General features: G+C 43.2%; 1 protein-coding gene across 3 annotated transcripts in view; it reads left to right on the top strand.

The window, feature by feature from the left end:
- Positions 1-943: 943 nt before the first annotated feature.
- The window catches only part of NRG2 (neuregulin 2), a 197207-nt gene continuing 176352 nt past the window's right edge, over positions 944-21798 (top strand). For 2 of the 3 annotated variants that reach the window (XM_055389171.2, XM_031011254.3), the window contains exon 1: positions 944-2098. In XM_055389171.2, the coding sequence (XP_055245146.1) occupies positions 1396-2098 (703 nt within the window). In that variant the 5' untranslated portion in view covers positions 944-1395. The remainder of the gene's footprint in view (positions 2099-21798) is intronic. The other variant, XM_031011255.3, reaches the window with a different exon arrangement.

The following is a 21798-nucleotide window of genomic DNA, read 5'->3' as shown; positions in this document are numbered from 1 at the left end:
TTAATAATTATAGGGGATTTGGAGTGAAGTGGAAGAAATAATGATGTTGGCTTTGGATGTATTGAGTTTAAGATGTCTCTTAGCCAGGAGGAAAGGTGTAGCTCTCTCTACTTCCTTTCCAGAATAGCAGTCCTAGCCTAAGTTACTCATCCTTGGACCATTTTCCTGTGGAGCCCAGTGCGGTATAAAATTCCCCAAGAGCTCACTGGCATTCCTGAGCTCCACATCCTTCAAGGTTAAAAGCTGGGTGTTGAAAACTCCCTGGACCCTCATTGATAGGCTAATGGATTATGGACCTGGGTGTGTGTGTGTGTGTGTGTGTGTGTGTGTGTGTGTGTGTGTGTGTGTGTGTGTTTTAAATCAGATGCTGGCTCCAGTGCAGCAAACTCTTCTGCCTCTTGCAAGCATCAGCCTTGGAAACAAAACAAAACAAAACAAAAAAAAAACCTTTTTTATGGAGCAGCCTCTGGCCCTGACAGGCTCTGGCTCTCTGTTGGCTCCCAAGAAGCCCCTCACCTTTCTTAGAGATCAGATTTTTAAAAGATGAGGTTGTACAGTGCTCAGCCAGATCCCCACGTGGCCGCTGAAGAAAGCCCAGAGTGTTGGGGACTGGGCCCTTTCTCAGCTACCACCTCTGCTTGGGTGTCCTCAATGCTAAGACAAGACACCTTGTAGCCCAACTCTTTCCAAAATGACGGGGCTGGGATTCTCCCCCACCTCAAGTCGAATATCCAGCGTTCACCAGGCGGTGGCAGGACCGAGCACGTGGTATCATTTAGGGGCTGGGCTCCAGGGTCCTCCTAGGAAAGAGGACAGCCCAAGAGGCGAGAGGCTGGCTGGCCACCCTGGCCATGGCAACCTCTCTGGCTCCTACAGCTGCTGGCCAAAGGCAGGGGGCACGCCCTGCGTCCCATTACCACGTTCATAGGATGGTGCCAGGAGCCCGTTATCTCTTCTTCGCCCTCTCCTCACGCACCACCCCCACTGTCATGCCGATAAATCCCGAGAGCAAAGGGTGGCACGATTCCTCCCGCGCCCCTGCGGGCTGAAGGCGGGCACTAAAGCAGTGCAGTCCCAAGCTTCCCCTGCAGAAGCCGCGCTCCCCACTCGGTCCGGGGGCAGAGGGGGCGCGAGAGAGCAAGTGGGCGGGCGTCCCATCCTCCGCATCCTCCTCCAGGTCCTGGCGCACAGGGTGGGAGCGCTGCGCTGCGCCGCGCTGCGCATCGCGGCCCGCTTGCCGCCTGCCCCCTGCCCTAGCTGGGCCACCTCCCCGGGCTGCCGGTGGAGGGCTAAGAGGCGCTAACGTTACGCTGTTTCCGGTTTTCCAGCGGGCTCTGTTTCCCCTCCCAAGGCGGCGGCGGCTGAGCGGCGGAGCCCCCCAAATGGCCTGGCCAGATGCGGCAGGTTTGCTGCTCAGCGCTGCCGCCGCCGCCACTGGAGAAGGGTCGGTGCAGCAGCTACAGCGACAGCAGCAGCAGCAGCAGCGAGAGGAGCAGCAGCAGCAGCAGCAGCAGCAGCAGCGAGAGCGGCAGCAGCAGCAGGAGCAGCAGCAACAACAGCAGCATCTCTCGTCCCGCTGCGCCCCCAGAGCCGCGGCCGCAGCAACAGCCGCAGCCCCGCAGCCCCGCAGCCCGGAGAGCCGCCGCCCGTTCGCGAGCCGCAGCCGCCGGCGGCATGAGGCGCGACCCGGCCCCCGGCTTCTCCATGCTGCTCTTCGGTGTGTCGCTCGCCTGCTACTCGCCCAGCCTCAAGTCAGTGCAGGACCAGGCGTACAAGGCACCCGTGGTGGTGGAGGGCAAGGTACAGGGGCTGGTCCCAGCCGGCGGCTCCAGCTCCAACAGCACCCGAGAGCCGCCCGCCTCGGGTCGGGTGGCGTTGGTAAAGGTGCTGGACAAGTGGCCGCTCCGGAGCGGGGGGCTGCAGCGCGAGCAGGTGATCAGCGTGGGCTCCTGTGCGCCGCTCGAAAGGAACCAGCGCTACATCTTTTTCCTGGAGCCCACGGAACAGCCCTTAGTCTTTAAGACGGCCTTTGCCCCCCTCGATACCAACGGCAAAAATCTCAAGAAAGAGGTGGGCAAGATCCTGTGCACTGACTGCGGTGAGTCGCCCCCTCCCTTTGCTGGAGAAAGGGGGGAGGGGCGAGGTGGTGGAGAATGGGGGTGGGGCGGGGAGGTGCTGCAGGTGCCCGGGCCTGGCAGCGTCCGGGCGCTGGGGGGTGGGGCCGCCCCTGGGCAGGGCGCCTGGCACGGGTGGGTGAGGGGGTTGGGGTTGGAGAGAAGAAGGATCAGGCTCAAAGTGTGCCAGGGATGAGGCGCGGAGGGAGGCGCTGGCCTGTGCCAGCGGGGATCTGCGGCTGATGTATGGCATGTGGGGCTGGAAAGCTGCCATCATAGCCCAGTAGCGGAAGGAAAAACGGAGAGGTCCTGGCGGTGCTGGGCTGAGGCTCAGTGAGTCAGGAGTGACCCTCGGAGGCCTTGCCTGCCCTGCTGCCGCGGGCCTGCCGTGCCCGGGCTGGCAGGGTCTGCGGGAGCAGCTGGGCAGACTCCCAGGCTGTGAAGGCCTCCGCTTACAAGTTCTCCTAGGGAATGGTCGCCCCCGCCCCCTCCTTCCTCTCCTGGGCTCGTTGCTCTGCTCATCCACACCGCTGGCGCAGGCAGAGTTGGACTTTTTCTGCTACTGTTTTCCGTCCTCCATGTGGCTCCAGTTTTTTTCTTCATCGTGATTGCCTGTCTTTGCTAAGCAGGTAGCACATCCTTCTCTTAAGACTAGCAAGCAGACACCTTTTTTTTTTTTTTAGCTGTTTCTGGGGGAATTACAAGGTCTGTTGATTGTGATGATGATGAAAGAAACTTCTGCTGAATGCTTTAAGTTCAGCTCTAACGTCTTACTCGCCGGATGTATTTGACTGCATCTCTCATCTTCATGATGTTGGATGCTGCACAGGAATGCAGGTGATTAGAAACAAAACACTGAAATCTGTAGATCTCTGCAGCTGGGAATGGAAGTCTCCCATGTCAAAAGTCAAAGAAATGTCAGTCTAAGAGCTTTTTCTTCTTGTCCCTGAATCCAGTACTTACTTCTTAGTAAGATATTTCAAATCAAATTGTCCCACACTGGAGTATTTGGTGTAAGCCTGTCTCGTGCTTATTCAAATTGGGGTTTCGTTTTGTCCCAACTAAAGCTGAATTTGTTGGCATGCAGTATGACTTGCTGGACTGTGTAATCGCTGAATTATGATAGACGTCCTGTACTCTCATAGAAGTTGGTATGTTTACCAGTTTTACCAACTGATTCTGGGTAGTGTAGACAGGCTTTGTTTGAGTAGCAAAATATGTGCAACAGCTTATAGTAAGTTTTGCTGCCTTCATCTTTCTAGATCAATACCTATGATTTTTGGAAGCTTTCCTCCCCCACCCGCTTCAGGAGGCAAATTTTAGGAGTTTAGTTATGGGAGTATATCTAGACACTAACTATGTTAAACTGTGATCACTTTAATGAGAAGAATCTTGGCAATGTCTTAATAAGGAGGGGAAAACTTTGGGGGATAACAGCAGTTTATCGCTCTGACATTATCCTTAGGAATATTGTTGACTGCTTTTTATTATTGGTTTTATGTTCTGAAATGTTTTATAAAGACAAGTAGAGACCAGCTAAGAATTTCTAATTTTTTATTCTATTAAGTATTTTAATACTTGGGGAGTATTAAAATACTCTGAGATGCCTTGGGGAGCTGTGAAACAGTATTGTACAGTGGAAAATAGATAGTAAAAATATTTATTGAATCTTGTCCAAGGACAGCTTCTGTTTGGTTGTTGGTCAGTTGCTCCTGCATTTGCACAGTGTACATCTCCACATAATCCCTAGTCTGGGCCGCTGAGGACTTGATGGTCTTTGTCAGATAACCCCATGGAGTAACTGGCTTCTCTGCTCCCTTGTCTCCCTCCTCCTACTTTCTCCTTCCCCCAACACAATACACCTTATCAATTACACATTTTTTGTTCTGGTGGGTATTTAGTAGCTTAACAGTTGAATGCAGAAATCATGAAAGATTTGAGGGTCAGACATATGGTCTGTTTCTAGGTTATGATCATCTCATATTATCAAAATAGCATGTGTAGTATAGTTCTTAAAAAGATACATTTAGAACTGCGATCACTGGTAAAGGAAGGGCCCTCACATATCACAAATTATCAAGGATCAGGAATGTGTATGGCAGTAAACGTTTTAGAATGCAAAAAAAATTGCTTTGAATTGATATTCAAAGGGAAGTATATAAATAGGTACCATTTTGGGGAGCCTTATATAAGGGGATTAGAAATTAAAGAACATATTTGTGAGACTTGTGGAATTGGTGATAATATAACAGAAGAGCATAAACTGCATTTTCTTATTTTCTACTATGTGGTTAAAGAAAACATGTACTGGTAATGGTATATTAAATAAGGAAACAAAATCATCCTAACTAACCACAACACTGTCCTTGTGCTTAGCAGGAAATAACTAACAAATTCATTTTCTGTTTTCTATTATAAAGAAAGCCCTCTGGGCCACAGGGTCATTGGGAACATTTTCTCCTTGGAGCAGATTTGCCCATTGCAAAATAGGGAAACTGGCACTTGGAAACTGTCGTCATGGCCGTTACATTGAGCAACTGAGGTTGCATTGTTGCTTTGTTTAGCTAGTTTCAGGTCTGAGTGTGTGTAGGTTCTGAGAGGTGTGGTTCTCTGGGAAGTCACCTAGAAAGCCCGTGGGTTTTTTTTTGGACGGGGGCAAAATATGGAGGGATAATATTGTGTTTAAAAATTGGCCTCAGGAGCATCAATGCAGGAGGTCACACTGGACCTCTTCTTATCAGTCCTCATAAATGGCTCATTTCCACCATGAAATGTTGACTTGAAGTCTGTGATCTAAGGTGGGGAAAGGTAGACAGGGGTCTTTCTGGAAGAGCAAGACCTGCCAGAGTGATATTTTTACATATCTAATGTGTATCATTTATCCAGAAAGAGTACATCTGGTGATAGAGTTGAGTAAAATCTTTGCCTTTCTTAGAAGACTGCATTGTATGGAGGGAGGTGTTTTCTGTGCCTTCTGTGGAAAGGCGAGGAAAAAGAGTTAGAAAGGCCTTGCAGGGATTAGCAATTCTGTACAATGTTATAAAAACATCATGTTCTGCAAATAGTCCTGCATTTTAAAAGATGGTTGCATATATTTTGGTATAATTACACCCTATCTTGTTGTTTTCTTATATTCATGTTTTTAAGCAGTTTCCTTATTGAATAGATGCAGTAAATAGCATAAAAAATAAAGATCATTTCTTTCTTTGGGATTTCCTGATTAGCAGTTTTCCAGTGTATAGTGTACTTTGTTGTTACAAGGAAAGGTGTATTCCTAAGGATTTTTACATTCTTTAGGATAGTTTTAAATTAATGTGGCACCCAGATTCATGTATTAGAGAAAGGTGGTTCACAAAATTCAGTATAGCAAAAGCGACTACATATTTTTTAAATGCTGTTTATTTAAAGAATCTTTTCTTCCCCAGCCAGCTGGAAACCCAGCTGTGCTGCAGCTTGAAGATGGGAAAGTGAAACTAGATTAGAAACTGACCAGTCCTAGTGATGAGGACAAGGCATGGTTGTAGATTTAAGGATTGAATTACCACCCTAATGTCATTATTTCTTGTAGTGGCTGCTTTCCTCGGCAGACTGCATTCTTAGGGTAGGAACAATAGCTTATCTTTGAGGTCTTCTTTTTCCTAGCTCTCCTGCCCTGCCGCGTTTCGTACTTTGCCTGGTTTATAGAAGGACTCTCCATCAGTGTCATTTGAATGGATAAAGTCAAGTGAAGTTAAAGAAAGCCTCCAGATTAAAACTAAAACAATCTTAACTCTCTGACCTGTGACATCAAGTCCTGTGCTGAAAAGCTGAGTTTGATGATAGCCTTTACCTGTCGCTATGGGAACCTTTCTTCCAAAAGAATCATTATCAACTAGAGTACTTAACCACAATGTGCTTAATCATTGTGCTGATTAGTGTTAATGGGATTTGAGCAGTGGAGAATAAAGATCTTGCTGGAAAAGACCCTCTTATTTTTTTTTCTTTTGGAAGGTAGATTACTACTTGCCCACCCCCAAATTTAAACAAAAATAAAACAACCATCGGTTTGAATTAACAAACAGTTTGAGAGCTAGGGATGGTGGTATATTAACAATCTAGGTGACTAACTTCCTCTCGGCCCCTAATCAAAGCAAGTGTGCTTCCCCTTTACCATCCTGTTTTATCTAGGGCATTTTAATTTTATTTCCTAATATCAATTAGTTTTTTCTTTATAAAATTATATTTATATTTTTGGAGCTGTAGCACATTTATATGGCTCAAAATTCAAAAAATACATAAAAATATATGATGAAAAGTTTCCTTCTTAATCCCTGTTCTCAGCTACCCAGCTTTAAGGCTCTGTGGTAAAATATTCAGGAATAATTTATTCTTGAAGTGTGTGTTTCTCTAAAAACACAATGTTTTTCAAAGCAGTCTTTTTTTTTTTTTTTTTTTTGAGACAGAGTCTTGCTCTGTCGCCCAGGCTAGAGTGCAGTGGCACATTCTCAGCTCACTGCAACCTCCGTCTCCCTGGTTCAAGCGATTCTCCTGCCTCAGACTCCTGAGTAGCTGGGATTACAGGCACCCGCCACCGCGCCTGATTAATTTTTGTATTTTTAGTAGAGACGGGTTTTCACCATCTTGGCCTGGCTGGCCTCGAACTCCTGACCTCGTGATCCACCCGCCTTGGCCTCCCAAAGTGCTTGGATTACAGGCGTAAGCCACTGCGCCCGGCCCAAAGTAGTCTTAAATTTTCTTTCAACAGAGGGAGAATGTTAATTTTGCCATTAAGCCAATTTTGTGGTAAATTCTTCCCAGGTAATACATATTTTCTTAACCTGGCCCAAGATCTTATCTACCTAGTTCCAATGATCTCTGAGTCCTCTATCTCAAGTATCTATTAAAGGATCCTCTTTTCTCCTCAATACCTTGCCTCACAAATATAATTCTGGACTCAGGAATGAAAATACCAACTTATTTTTCAGATACTTTGCCGTTAAGTTTTCCCTGACAATACATTGTATAAGTCTTAATTGGGATGCTCAAAGGAGAGATCCAAAGGTTTATCACTGAGATTTAGGGCTGCATCTCAACCCATACAGCAATTCTTATTGTTTCACACGCTTGGTGATCTCACAGTAGAGTCCATGTGGGAGATCACATGATTTCACAGACAAAAAGAGAAAACTCCACAGTGCATGATTGCTTTGATTTTCATTCAGAAGCCAGAGACCGCAGTTGTCAATGAAGAGTTTGATTTTGACCATATTCATGCACAGCTGGTACAATCTCAGGGAATTTAGCTACCTGAATACTGTTCCGAAGTACGTTTAAAGTAACTGATTTGAACATAGTGTTAAAATTTCAGAGGATCAGGGAATTGCCATTTGGATACATAGGAAAAAAGTAAATATTCAAATATCAAAACAGCAGAAGTCTTAACCCTCTAAGCGCTGTTTGCTTAGTGGCATTTGGCAATTTTGAAAATTTGGGAAAGGAATGGTGATATCAGTATCATTGAAGTTTCCCCAGTGCAGTTTTCAACAACTTGTTCTTAGATCTTTCTTTGCAAGATCTGAAGTGCTGTTAATATAATTTGCACTAAAAGTAAAAGAAATTTCCCCCCAAATTTTGTGTTTGGATGGAAGGGTGTATATGGTGTGGGGATTTCTGTCTTACTTGTTTCTAGCAAATTAACCCTCTCCTCCCACTTACTTTTTGGAATTTGTACATAGAAATAAGTCCAGTTTATGAATTTCAAGAGATGATACAGGGAACTCTTTAGGAAACTAGGGAAAGTAGATGAATTAATCGGTAGAAGTGCTAAACTATGACAAGTTTGAACAATGACTTTTATATTTAATTAAAGTAGACTTCTTTAAAAACAGTAATACATGCAGATGAATCTTGCTGAACTAGAGCTCCATGTCAGGTTGTAAGAACTGAAGCACACATAGAGGACGATTAAAAGGTATTAGGATGACATGAAAGGACATTCTGTACCCAGGCAAAGAGCTAGGAAGCTTTTGCCAGTCTGGGGTCAAAAGACAAATTTGCACTTATGGAGTGTGATTAATTGCTGCTAATCAGCTATAATGTTTTTGATAATTATGAAATGAAGTTAAGTTAAGGAGCCTTCCTTCTCTGGCTAGTTGGGAGAGTGTGGCATATGAGCTCCATTCTACAGTAACATTCCCTTCCCACTTTGTATATGCAGTAAGATCCAAATGGCCTCTCCAGGGACCTTCTCTGGGACAGAGGCCTGACACTTCCGGAGCCTGTCAGCTCTGCTCTATGCCTCTGTTCAGGACCTGATTGTGCTGCTAGCCTCCTGAGTGTGGGGCAGGACTGGTGGTTAACATTTCATTTACCCTTGCAGATGTTTCTAGAGCAGCAGAGGCACAGGTACTGTAGAAAGTTTCTGTATTCTGCAAGCAATGCAGACCTCCAAGATGTGATGATCAGATTACTTTTTTTTTTCTCTCCCCAGAAACAGAATCCACAGTGGTTCTGTTTATCATTCACAGTTTCCTGCCCTGTGCTGAGGACACTGGCTCCCTTACACCTTCTTTCCCTGATCTGTTATATAAAGACTGAGGATCTGTCTTTGTCCTTTATGCTGGGATGTTTTACTTGGTCTTGATCTTGATATTGATCCAACTAACAGAAGCCAAGCTGAATTGACATTCCTCAGAATTGAATGAGAGGAAGGTCACAAAATGGCTAAATAGCTGGTCCAGCCCATGCAAAAGTCAGGACATCATGAATTCTATTGTGACAGTGATGCAATTTGGTATCCCAAAAGTTTTATTACAAAAATAACTTTCTTTTAATTCAATCTTTTCAATGTTTGCTTCAACAAATATTTAAATATATATTCTGTGTAAAGAACAAGTTACTTTAGAGGAGCTGCATCAGATATAGTCACCATCATTGATGAGCTTACAATCATATAACAGTAATTTAACTTTGAATATGATAAACACTGTAAAATATGCCAACATACTGCTTTTGGGAGGAGGAGAAGAGTCAAAAAGGAAAGAAAGATAATATCTGGTTAGAAGATTAAAGAAAGTCTCTTGGAGAAGTAGTTTGAGAAGGGTTTCCAATAATCAGAGATAGTTGAGGTGAGAATAGTTTGGGGATAGAGATGAATCAATTGATTATTTCATGCAGCAAGAGCAGCATTCTCAGTAGTAGAGGGGGGATGTTTGTGGAATAATAAAAAACAAAAAACAAAATGAAAGGGGAATGAAAATGAGGAGCCTGGAGAGGTAGATTAGGGTGATATTGTCTTCCTTTCTTTGCAGAGATGGGGTTTCGTCATGTTGCTCAGGCTGGTCTTGAACTCCTGAGCTCAAGTGATCTTCCCACTTTGACCTCCCAAAGTCCTGGGATTACAGGTGTGAGCCACTGCGTCCAGCCTAGGGTGATATTTTAATCAGTCTTGAATGCTAGACTGATTAATTATTCTTAATTATGTAAGTAGTATTTGAAGGCTTAGGTTAAAAGTAACTCAGTAACATTTTGTAGTTCAGTGAATGGGTCTTGCACATATTTCGTTAAATTTAGCTGGAAGTTTCGTGTTTTTTTTTTGCTGTGGTCTTCTATTCATGTTATTATAAATGGTATTATTCATTTAATTTCATTTTTCAGTTACTCATTGTAGTATGTAGAAATATCATTGTTTTGTTTTGTTTCATATATTGACTTTGTATGTTGTGACCTGAATACATTCACTTATTTGTTCTATTAACTTTCTTTTTGTATATTAATCGGGATTTTCTATGTACATAATTGTGTGGTCAGTGAAAAAAAGACATATATATTTTCCTTTCTAATCTGTTTCTCATTTGTTTCTTTTTCTTGCCTTATTACACTAGCTAGGACTGCCAAAGTGCGATGTTGAATAGAAGTGGTAAGAGCAGACATTTTTTTTCTATTCATGCAGAAAAACATTCAGACTTTCATGACTAAGTATGATTTTAGCTAAAAGTTTTTCATAGCTGCCCTTCCTTCAGAAAAAAAAAAAAAAGTCGACCCAAAACTGTGTAATGACTAAGAGCTTGAGCTCTGCAGTCAGATGGACCCGGGTTTAGAAACCATCTTTTGCGGCCGGGCACGGTGGCTCACGCCTGTAATCCCAGCACTTTGGCAGGCCGAGGCAGGTGGATCATGAGGTCAGGAGATCAAGACCATCCTGGCTAACATGGTGAAATCCTATCTGTATTAAAAATACAAAAAATTAGCTGGGTGTGGTGTGCCACAGGCCTGTAGTCCCAGCTACTGGGGAGGCTGAGGCAGGAGAATCACTTGAACTTGGGAGGCAGAGGTTGCGGTGAGCCAAGATCGCGCCACTGCACTGCAGCCTGGGTGATAGAGCGAGACTCCATGTCAAAAAAAAAAAAAAAAGGAAACCGTCTTTTGCATTTTCCAGCTGGGTGATATTGGGCAAGTTACTTTCTGCATCTTAGTTTCCTGTAAAATGAAGATAGTGATAGCACTTTATAGAATTGCTATGAGTATTAAATGTAATAATGCATGTAAAATAATTAACATATCACTTGCTTGAAAAATGTTAATTATTAACCAATGTGAGCAGGAAGACTAGGTAAATGAAAATATTAAGTTCCAGAAGCAGACCAGGGGCAGGCAAGAGGAAACAGTTTTATGAACAACTATGTTTTTCACCCAGATATTCCCATTTGTTTCAACTTGAGAGTTATTGGGCTGGATCTGGTGGAGGTGGTGGTGAGAACAGAATGGGTTATGTGTGTGGTCACATTGTGGAGACACCCTTGTGAGTCCCAGGATATGAATGCTCATTCTGTGGAGATCCCAAGTAGCCTACAGATCTTGATGTGCTCATGGGTACGTGCTGGTCAATTTTTTGAGAAGACTGAAGATAGATACTGTTTTTCTCTGTTTCACAAATGGGAGGACTAAGACCCATACTCCACAGTGTCTCTTTCAAACTCCCATCATACTGGTGGGGTGAACCAAGTTCTGGAGTCCCGCCAGGATTGCTCTTTGACTTCGGTAGGTCTTATCTTACATTTTTACTGTTGTCAGGAGAAGTTGCTGAAAGTCCCTGGAAAATGGCTGAAAGCTTCCTTATTTTCAGATAGGGTCCTTGACTCATCCTGCTTTGATTTGGGGGTTTCCAGGGTTGGGAGTGGGTTCACACTGAATCATTCATCCTTTTCTTGTTTCTGTAGTGAGTTGTAATATATCTGGTGGCTTCCCAAGGTCAGAGGAATAGAGATGTGATCATGTAACAGGTGACATTTTTTGAGTTTGTGTGATTTTATTTTTATTTTAAATAATTAATTGATATGTGAAACCTGATGAAAGTATGAAACTTTACTCTTTAAGTGTTTGTAGGACAAACACTGCTAATTATTTTACATGCATGATCTCATTTAATACCCATACGATTATATTAAGTGCTATCACTATCTTCATTTTATAGAAAATGAAAACACAGAAAGTAATATATTTGGGGGTTCTTCCTTTAAATATTTGTTGTTTATTATTACCCCTCAGGTCCTTGGCTGGCCATGAATCCCCTGACCTCAAGAAGTAGTCTTTATTTTTTCTTATTCTTAAAGTCCTAGTATTTGTGGCCTATATTATTTATATAACACTTATCATTTAATGCCACACATTGCTAATTATCTTTTGATGGGCCAGTATCTTATCTCGTTTACCTGGTGGTAAGATCTTTAGGGGCAGTAATTTAAAATATGGTGAAGTTAATATTTGATTGCTGGTATTGCCAAGTAAAAAGGGAGCAGTGGGAGCATTTGCTTTCGCTACTGCCCACTTTTTTCCTAGACACATTTCAAGATTCATCAAATGACAGCCCAGGCTAAGGGACAACCATGGAAAGTACCTTCGGACATTTTGATGAGGGCGGAATTTTGCTTCTCGGTCATGTTTCAGTTCTATTTTTTTTTTCTCTCAATAGTCCATAGTTTCTTTATTTTCTTGCAAGTAATTGTCCTCTTTTATTGAGTTTTAGAATGATTTCTAGGTAGTTTTCCTCACGTATGTCAATATTTTGGCTTGTGTTCTTTTTCTGTGTTTTGGTTAGTTGGCATTCTGCAAAATTTACCAGTTTCACTTGCCACCTGAGCTTTTTGGATATTCCTTATTCTGGTCTCTCACTGGAATGCCCAGCTACACTCTTAATCTGACCTGTTCATGCTTCAGGCTGAATACCTTCAGAGGTAAGAGGTATGACCAGGTTCCTTTTTTGTAGTAAGCTGAGATCACGAATTAGGAGTAGCACCTTTTTGCCTAGTAGACAATTTGGGGGCTTCTGGAGGCCAGTGCTGGTCCTTTGATCACTGGTTTTTGTTTTGAAAGGGGGGTGGTGGGAGCTCAATCCTTTCTCCTGATGTTTCTCCTTTGGCATGTTCATTCTTACACCATTCCCTTGAAATGAGGCATTTTCTGCCATGTCTGCTTGGCTGAAGTATTGGGTAGGGTGTGGGCTTCTCCTCCAGCTCCAAGTTCCCAAGGACTGTTAGACACCACCTTTCAGAAGGCTCTGGCACTCAGCATCCTTAAGTCTGAGTCCCTTCCACTGGTGCCTTTGGCCATAGGTATGATCTTAATACAGCACCTTGCCGCACTTGCTTAGACCAGCAATAGATTTCTTAAGCACTGCCCCACTGATGCCTCTTTTCTGGAGTTACTTTGTATGGCTTTAGAGAGGAGGGTTTATTTACCAGTCAGGATCGAACAGGTAGTGATTAAGCAGATGATCTGTCATGTCTGAATCCCTGTCTCTGGATGAGAGAAAACAGCAGGGCTGCATCCAGGGCAACTTTTCTAGCATTGTTATTGGTTGATTTGATTTTAGGGGAAAAATAGTGAAAATAAAAATTTTTTTAAAAGAAAGAAAGGAGTCTCAGACCATTACAGGTTCCGGTTGTTACAGGCTGAATCCAAGGCCCATAAGTGAAGAGTTTCTCTTAAAGGACTCTGAGACTTCCAAAGACAGCCTGTCTGACTGCTTACTGTTGGTTGGTTTCTTTTTCACAGTCTGTTTGTATGGGTTTTACTTCTGACCCTTCTTACCTGAGGCTTCACCTCTCCCACCTCATCCCACCTGGCTTCCTTCCTTTCTGCTTAGGCCTGCTGATAGAATTGCTCTTCTCTGAATGTAACATCCGTTCTTCAGCCCCCATTGTCAAGAATCAGGAAAATTTCCAGAAATTTTTGGTATAAAATTCCCAACCCTTCCTTAGACCTCAGGTCTGACAGACCTAATGGGGAGGTAGGCATAATCCTGGGATAGGATGAGGGTGGAACCAAATCCAGTAAATCTGGCTGAGTTTCCCTTAGGTTGGATTCTTTTGGACATAACATGGAGTTTTTTTTTCCAGAAGTCATCTTCCATAATTCCAGGTCTCATTTTCAAAAGGAATCCTTTCTCCAAAAAGGCTAGTAACATTCACTGGTCTCTTAGTAACATATACATTAAGTTGTCTTGGCCAAGTACTGACAGAGATTCCTTTCAGATGGCACCTCCAGAGCTCAGCCCAGGTGATTCAGGCCAATGCTAAGAAAATCCCACCATGTAGAGCCAAGTAGTATTACCATCTGGGCAGAGCCAGACACCACCACCTCTGAGAGAAAGGAGAAAGGTCTTTCTGTTGGAATGAATCTAATTTGTAAGTTGAAGGGAGGCACATGGGTGGCTCCCAGATTGGAAGTGAGCTTTCCGTATTTGTTTCTTACTGTGTAAATTATCTGAGTAGGTTTCCACTGTGTATGGTTTACACTCAGCCAACTGAAAGGGCAAGCGGGAGCTGGAGCTGAGACTGGTTCCCTTGGAAGTGCTGTTTTCACCTCTGCCAGGCTTGCCCCTGCTTCACCTATGCCCACAGACAACGTGGGCTTTGCGCTTCTCCTGTGTGGTGTTACAGCCTCAGGGCCTCTGGTGAATGGTCTGCCTTACATCCAAAGCTTGTCGTACAGAGGTAAAAAAGTTAAAGGCATTGGTTTTAGATTAGTTCTGTAAAGGGATCACCTAAAACTAGTGCATCCTAGGGAGCTCTGTCTAAAAGAAAACATTGAGTTGGTAAAGAGTCCCAGTGGGTTTGATGGGCTTCATTGGGTCAAGGTCATGAACCATATATATTTTTATAAGTATAAGAGTTTACTTTTCTCATGTCTGAAGTTAAATAACAGCCTAATCCTTCCAGAGTAGGAGTGAGTGTTGTCATTGTAAGAGGGAGAAAAGGGCGATCAATAGTGCTGCTCTGTCCACATGACTCAGAGTAATCCAATGACATAACTCTCCATTCTAGGGTTCAAAGATTACTTTCTGTGGAGGAGTTTGCTACTAGCAATGTGGCTTTGGGAGGGGAGCCTTATGGTTGGCTTGCAGTTGACCCAGTCAGCCTTAAAATTTGAAGCTGGTTTGTGGATCCTGCCATGGGTTCCTCCAGGAATGCTGTCATAGTGTTTGGTTTTCTGACACACCTCTTTCCCCTCTCCCTTCTTTCTCAGGTCATTCAATCACCATGTCTTCTTTTGACCACTTTGTAGAGGGTACAGTCCCTTAGGGGTTGTCCTTGGTTCTCCTCTCAATTTATGAAATCTGATTTGAAGGTTTCATCTGTTCATAGCAGAATGGTTACAGCTGCATGCTGGAGCTTTTTTTTTTTTTTTTTTTTTTTTTTGAGACAGAGTCTTGCTCTGTCACCCAGGCTGGAGTGCAGTGGTACGATCTCAGCTCACTGCAACCTCCGCCTTCCAGATTCAAGCAATTCTCCTGCCTCAGCCTGGAGCTGACTTTTAAAGGCGAGTCCTTACTCTGTGACTTACTAGCTGGATAACCTGGGGAAAATTAATGAACCTCTTTGTGCCTCAGGTTTCCCAATTATATTATGGGGTTCACAGTAATACCTACCTTATAGCATTGTGATGAACATTTGGTGAGTTACTCCACATGAAGTGCTTAGAGAACAGTGCCTTCTTATAGAAAACATTCAATGCAGGCTAGCTGCAATTACTGTCATGTCTGTCATTAGTGGAAAGAGAATGGCTTTTGATTCAGATGGGTATGTGACTCTGTTCCTGACTGTGTTTCTTACTTGCTGTGTGAACTTGGGAAAAGTCCCTTAATTTTTTTGAGTCCCAGTTTCTACCTGCCTATGGCAGTTATCGATTTTGGTATGGCAAAACACCCCAAAATGGAATAGCTTAACACAGCAACAGTTATTTGTTATAATCTCTCACAGTCCTGGGAATTGAGGGGCTCAGCTAGGAGGTTTAGTATCTTTCATGTATTTTAGTCAGATGGTGGCTGAACAGTCAGACACTAGTTGCGACAAGGTCATTTCAAAGTTTCTTCTCTGACATGTCAAGCACATAATTCTGGCTGGTTTTCATCTGGGAGTGTAGCCGGGTCTGAGGACCAAGGACCTTGCCTGGGTTTCCTCACAGTACCATGGCTAGGCCCAGGAATAAGCATCCCAAGAGAGGGCCAGATAAAAGCTCTATTGTCTCTTAGGGTCTAGCTTCAGAAGTCACATAGCATCACATCCACCGCACTCTGCTTGTTAGAAGAGAGTTACTAAGACCTGACCAGATTCAAGGGGAGGAGAATTACACAGCACCTTTTGGTGGAAGGACGGTCAAAGAATTTGTGGACATTACAGTTTGACCTCTGGCACAAATTATTTATATTCCTCACACATGAAAAATATACTCATCTCCACCCAAAACCTCCCCCTGGCCGCCTGGCCAATGTGTCATCTATTATGGCGTCAGGCTCAGGTTCAGGAGGCAGGGTCTCATCGTCTCAATCAGGTCTATGTGAAGTTGAGACTCCTCAATGCAGTTCCATGGGTATAGCAACTCGAGTACTGCTCCTCTTGATCTGAAGAGTGTGAACTCAAGAGACAAGTTATCTGTCCTCCACACCAAATACAACACTGGGATAGATTTGGGATAACTACTACAGATGCCTGTTTTAAAAAATTGGTAACACTTACATTTTAAAATGACTATTTTTATTTTTTTCTTCAGATTTTGAAATAATTTCAGACTTATTATAATACAAGAAAGTTGCAAAAATAGTACAGAGTTCCTAAATACTCTTTGCCTAGCTTCCTCAAATGACACAACATGTAAAATGATTAAAACCAGGACATTAATAGTACAGATGCAATACTATTAGCTAATCTATAGACCTTATTCAAATTTTGCCAGTTGTCTTACTAATGGCCTTTTCCTGGTCCAGGACCCAATCTAGAATCCTACATCACATTTAGTTGTCATGTCTCTTTAATTTTCTATCTACAGTAGATGATTCCATTTAGAAAGGAGGGAAACATTAGTCGCTAGTCCCTAGCAGTTTTGAAATCCAGCCTGGCATGTGAGTAGGGCTCAGTCCTATTGCCTGGGAATGATTCTTCACTGTTTGTTGTTCTACCCTATGGCTCCTGGTTCTGTCCTCTGAATTACCCTTTTTTTCCCATAACATGTAGCCCGTGTTTGCAGCTAAGCAGTTTTCTCAGCCTGCTTCCTACCTGTAGATGTCCCTTTTCATCCAAGCTGGTGATGTTCCTGCTAGTATAGTAGTCCCCCCCATCCATGCGGGATATGTTCCACCCCCAGTGGATGTGCGAAACCACAGATAGTACTAGGCCTTATATGTACTATGTTTTTCCTACACATACATACATATGATAAAGTTTAATTTATAAATTAGGCACAGTAAGAGATTAACAACAACACATAATAATAACAGAACAATTATAACAATATATACTGTAATAAAAGTTATGTGAATGTGGTCTCTCTCTCAAAATATCCTATTGTATTAAACTGTGGAAAGTGAAACCATAGATAAGGGGGGACTACTATATACTTCTTTTAAAAAGTGTATGGTTTTTCCGGTGAATCTTATTGGGGTTTACTGCCTTAGACAAAAGCCACGCCCACGAATCTTCTTAACATAAGCTCTTCTCTACTTTGAGTTCCCTCTGAAGCTGCAGTGGGATAATGCTCTTTAAGATTTGTAGAATTCCTATTATTTAATAGAAAGGATCTGTGAGGCACATTCTTAAGATCTATGGAGAGGCCTGGTGCAGTGGCTCGTGCCTGTAATCCCAGTACTTTGGGAGGCCAGGGCAGGTGGATTGCTTGAACCCAGGAGTTTGAGACCAGCTTGGGCAACAATATGGAGACCTCATCTCTACAATTTTTTTTTTTGAAATTAGCCAGGCATAGTGGAGCATGCCTGTGGTCTCAGCTACTCTGGAGGCTGAGGCAGGAGGCTCATTTGAGTCTGGGAGGTTGAGGCTGCAGTGAGCTGTTATTGCACCACTGCACTCTAGCCTGGGGGACAGAGTGAAACCCTGTCTCAAAAACAAAAACGAAAAAGACCCACGGAAGGACTTTTGTTTGTCTCAAACATTCTTCGAGGCATTGCCTTTGATCTTTCCGGGGTCTTAACAAAAGATATAATTCAAAAAGTCTCAAACCGAGCTCAATATCTTCTTGCCATACCCTGTTATGTTTAGGACACTCCTATCCTAAATAACAGCATTTATCTAGTCTTCCAAGCTGTTAGAAATGTCAAAATCATTTTTGACTCTTTTTTCACTCTTATCCTCTGTATAGAGGACATTGACGAGTCATGACAGTTTTTACTATTGCAAAGTCTCCCCGATCCAATTCTTTTCACTCATGATGCTCTAGTTGGAACTTTTATTTTCTTTCTTTCTTTTCTTTTCTTTTTTTTTTTTTTTTCTAGAGATGAGATCTTACTGTGTTGCCTAGGCTGGAGTACGGTGGCTGTTCACAGGTGTGATAATAGCATACTACAGCTTGGACCTCGTGGGCTTGAGCAATCCTCCCACCTCAGCCTCCCAAGTAGCTGGGCCTGCAGTCATGTGCCACTGTGCCTGGCTTCTAGTTGGATACTTACATCTCACCTAGACTGCCTTAGCGGCTGTAAATGGAATTCCCTAGTTTCAGAGTCTCTGTTCTCTTCTATTATCTATTGCTAGAATTCACTTTCTAAAACAGAGTAATTATCTCTTCCCAACCCCAAAATCTTCAATAGCTTCCTATTTCCTGTGGCATAAAGAGCAACTTCTTCACAGGGCATGCAAGACCTTCCACAATTTGGCCCCTACCTATCTGTGATCCTTCAGTCCGCTCTTTCACACTTACTCTTTGCCATAGCTAAAATGATCTACTTGACAATTTCAAACAAATTTTACATTTGTATCCTTTAGTGCTTTTGCTCATTCTGTTTCCTTGGCTTAGTATGCCTTTCCATTTCTTCTTCTCAGTCAGTTTCTTGCCTCCTCTTCCTTCTGGGCTTAGCTCAGATTCCACTTCTCCTCAAAGCTTTTTCTGATCCCCTCAGTCAGAATGAATCATGGCCTCCTGTGTTTCTGTAGCAGTTCATTGCTCTTCTGTAAACATAAAGGCCTAGTCTATCACTTGGCATAGTCGGATGGGGGAGGAGGGCAAGTGTGTGTGCGGTCCTCCAGACTGTGAGCTTCCTGAGTGCAAGATGGAGCTGCAGCAAAAGATGTATCTTCTTTATCTTTTTGTGCCTTATGTAAGTTAACCAGCAACTGCTGGGTGACTTGAAGAGAGTGACCTTAGGATTTTATCTTGGAATTAAAACTGGCCATTGGGAATAAGCATCTGGCTCATGGAAGGAAACTGACCTTAGGTATGTATATATTGGTAGAAATATGAAGGCAGTAAATTGAGACAGTTACTTTAGAAAAAAAGCCAAATCTCTGATATGTGGATTTGAGTCTGTGCTTTATTAGCTTCTATGGGAAGCACCTTGAAAAGATTATTCAAGATTGGAGAATATGGCTGTTTTTTATACTACTGTATCTCGATCAACTTCATGGTACTTGGTGCGTAATAGGCGCTCAATAAACATTAACTGAGGGAAAAATGAGTGAAGAAACAGTTTCTTCTGTGTGACTCTGCAGTGTACCTACATGTGCCATACCCAAGGAACATAGCCTGGAAAGCTGGTTCAAAATCGAGGCTTATTTATCATAAGTGATTTATCCAGGGCCCTCTTGATACTTAGAGACTTCTGCTGTGTTACAGAGATGGCGGATATGTGCACAGCATGACTGTTGAAAAGGAATGGCAGAATTGCAGTCTGAATCCAGCAAGCAGAAGTGACAGCAGCTGCTTTTAGGTGGCCCAGAGGAGTGTTGGGCTATGTGTGTTTAGTTGAGGAAGAGGGTACTAATCAGGCCTTGTCAGGGGTTTGTTTCGTTTTGAAATAATGAAAGTCCTTCCCGGAAATCAGCCTCCCTGGGTTCAGCCTCAGTCCACTGCTTTCTGTATGGCCTTGAGCGGGTTGTACTTACATTCTGGGCTTTTGTTTTCAGCAAATTGTAGTCTCTTCTTCAGCTGTGAGAGCTTGTGAAGAGAGTGTTTGAGCCTATTAGGTAAGTGGCATAAAAATAGCCTCAAAATATCGAGACTGCATGGGTTCAGAGTTTTTCTTAGAAAAGTTTAGCAAAATCCTGGGTTGAGAGACAATCTAGATGTCTCAAATGTTGAATTCCTTTCTTGAAGCTGGACTTCCCCTGTATTTCCTTCTGAGTCTCAAACCCGAGCCGCTTTCATAAGTCTGTGATTGTGATAATTGGATGGGAGGGGTTAGGGCAATTTAGGAAGATAATGGGGGACTGACCTCCTCCTGCCTTTGAAATCCACAAAGGAGGGAGCCTGGGGAAATGATGAAGAGTTGATTAAAAAATGAGGATCGTCCCTCCCAAATTAGGACAACTGGCTTGGTGATAAAATCACTTTACTCTGGCCGGGCGCGGTGGCTCACGCCTGTAATCCCAGCACTCTGGGAGGCCGAGGCGGGCGGATCACGAGGTCAGGAGATCGAGACCATCCTGGCTAACACAGTGAAACCCCGTCTCTACTAAAAATTACAAAAACTTAGCCGGGTGTAGTGGCGGGCGCCTGTAGTCCCAGCTACTCTGGAGGCTGAGGCAGGAGAATGACGTGAACCCGGGAGGCGGAGCTTGTAGTGAGCTGAGATCGCGCCACTGCACTCCAGCCTGGGCGACAAAGCGAGACTCCGTCTCAAAAAAAAAAAAATTGTTTTACTCTGTTACTAACCCTCAGGACCAGATACTATGAAAACAAAAATAAAACTATGACTTTGGCCATCTCTCTCCATACAGTGAGGATAGTGTAACCTCGTCCCTCTGCCCTGCCCAGCTGGGTTCCTCTAGGGTAGTCTCAGGAGTCTTGGGGGAGGGAGCCTGTTTCTGGATTCCAGAGAAGGGGTAGATTCAGTTGACAGGTCTCTCAGGGGATGTCAGTTTTACGTCTGTTTGACCTTTGGCTTGTCCTTGGAGGTCCTGCGCCTTCCTGTTTTTGGTAGGGTCAGCTCAAGGTGACCTCTCTGCACTCCATAGATAGAAGACTTGGCCTGCTTGGTCTCTTTGATATTCCCGAGAAACCAATTTTGCTACAGGGCTGGGCGAACCATATGGCAACCTAGATTACAGAGATTGTTGGCGTTTGTCAACAGAAAGAACAGGCTTTTTGGCTATAGCAAATCCCCCAGGTAGGGTTTCCACACCATCTGTGATCACAGCATATAGGATCAGCTAGATGGGTGAGCAGTCCCATTCTTTCCACTTCCTGACTCCAAAAGGAAGTAAGAGGCAAGTTCAAAATCAAATATTGGTTAAGGGATTCTTTTAAGCTCCTTGATTGGTTATTTTCTTTGAAGGATGCTAAGGAGGTCTAGTAATCATATATCTTGATCTTGAGAGGTTTACAGTCCATTTGGGGATATCAAACTCACATGAATCAGTAGCAAGTGACATAAAGCAAAATATAATAATTGCAAAAAGGTAAAATAGACTATAGGATTCAGAGAACGAGAAGATTAATTAGGGCGGGACATTTTCTAGTACAGAGTTAGGACTGGAGGTTAGCCTTGAATGAATAGATTTGGAGGATTTAGGCAGATAGGGGATAGGGTGCTAGGCCAAAAGGACAATGTCAGCAGAGGTAGAAACAAGCAGATGTCTTTACAGGACCACAAGGAGATTAGCATGGTTGGGGTAGAGATATAGGGGAGATAAGATTAGGAAAGGAGGGCAGGACCAGATTAAAGAGGATCTGTAGAGACAGACAAAGGAATTTGGACTGGTTCTGGAGGTGATAGGTTGCCATTGTAGGTATTGGAGCTGGGATATGATAGAAAGAGAGGAATGTTTGCAAATACTTTGTATACACAATTCATACTGGACTGGAGTTGGGTAGAGGTGCATGTTCTGGAGATCAAGGAGGGGGTTATAAAGTCCTAGAAGCCATGGAAACTGGGGGAAGAGGCAGGTAAACTAGGCAGTGTCTTTCATGAATCTGTGAGACTTGGTGATGAGCTGAGTAGCAGGCATGAAGGAGAAAAAAGGGTCAAGGTTTTGATCTTGGAAAGCTGGGAAGACTAGTAGCACCATTAACAAAAATGGAGAAATTATGAGGAAAAGCAATTTTAAGAAGGAAAATGATGCATTTGTCAATTATTTTATTTACTTAACAAATACTTATGTGACACTTAATATGTACTTGGCACTGTTCTGAACACTTTATAAATGTTGACTCATTTTAGTTCCCATAATAATCATATAAAAATAAATACTGTTAGTATCATCTT

This window comes from Gorilla gorilla, chromosome 4, assembly GCF_029281585.2.
Source record: "Gorilla gorilla gorilla isolate KB3781 chromosome 4, NHGRI_mGorGor1-v2.1_pri, whole genome shotgun sequence".
Lineage (NCBI taxonomy): Eukaryota > Metazoa > Chordata > Mammalia > Primates > Hominidae > Gorilla > Gorilla gorilla.
The sequence above is the reverse complement of the archived record's forward strand: the minus strand, read 5'-3'. Positions and strand labels throughout refer to the sequence as shown.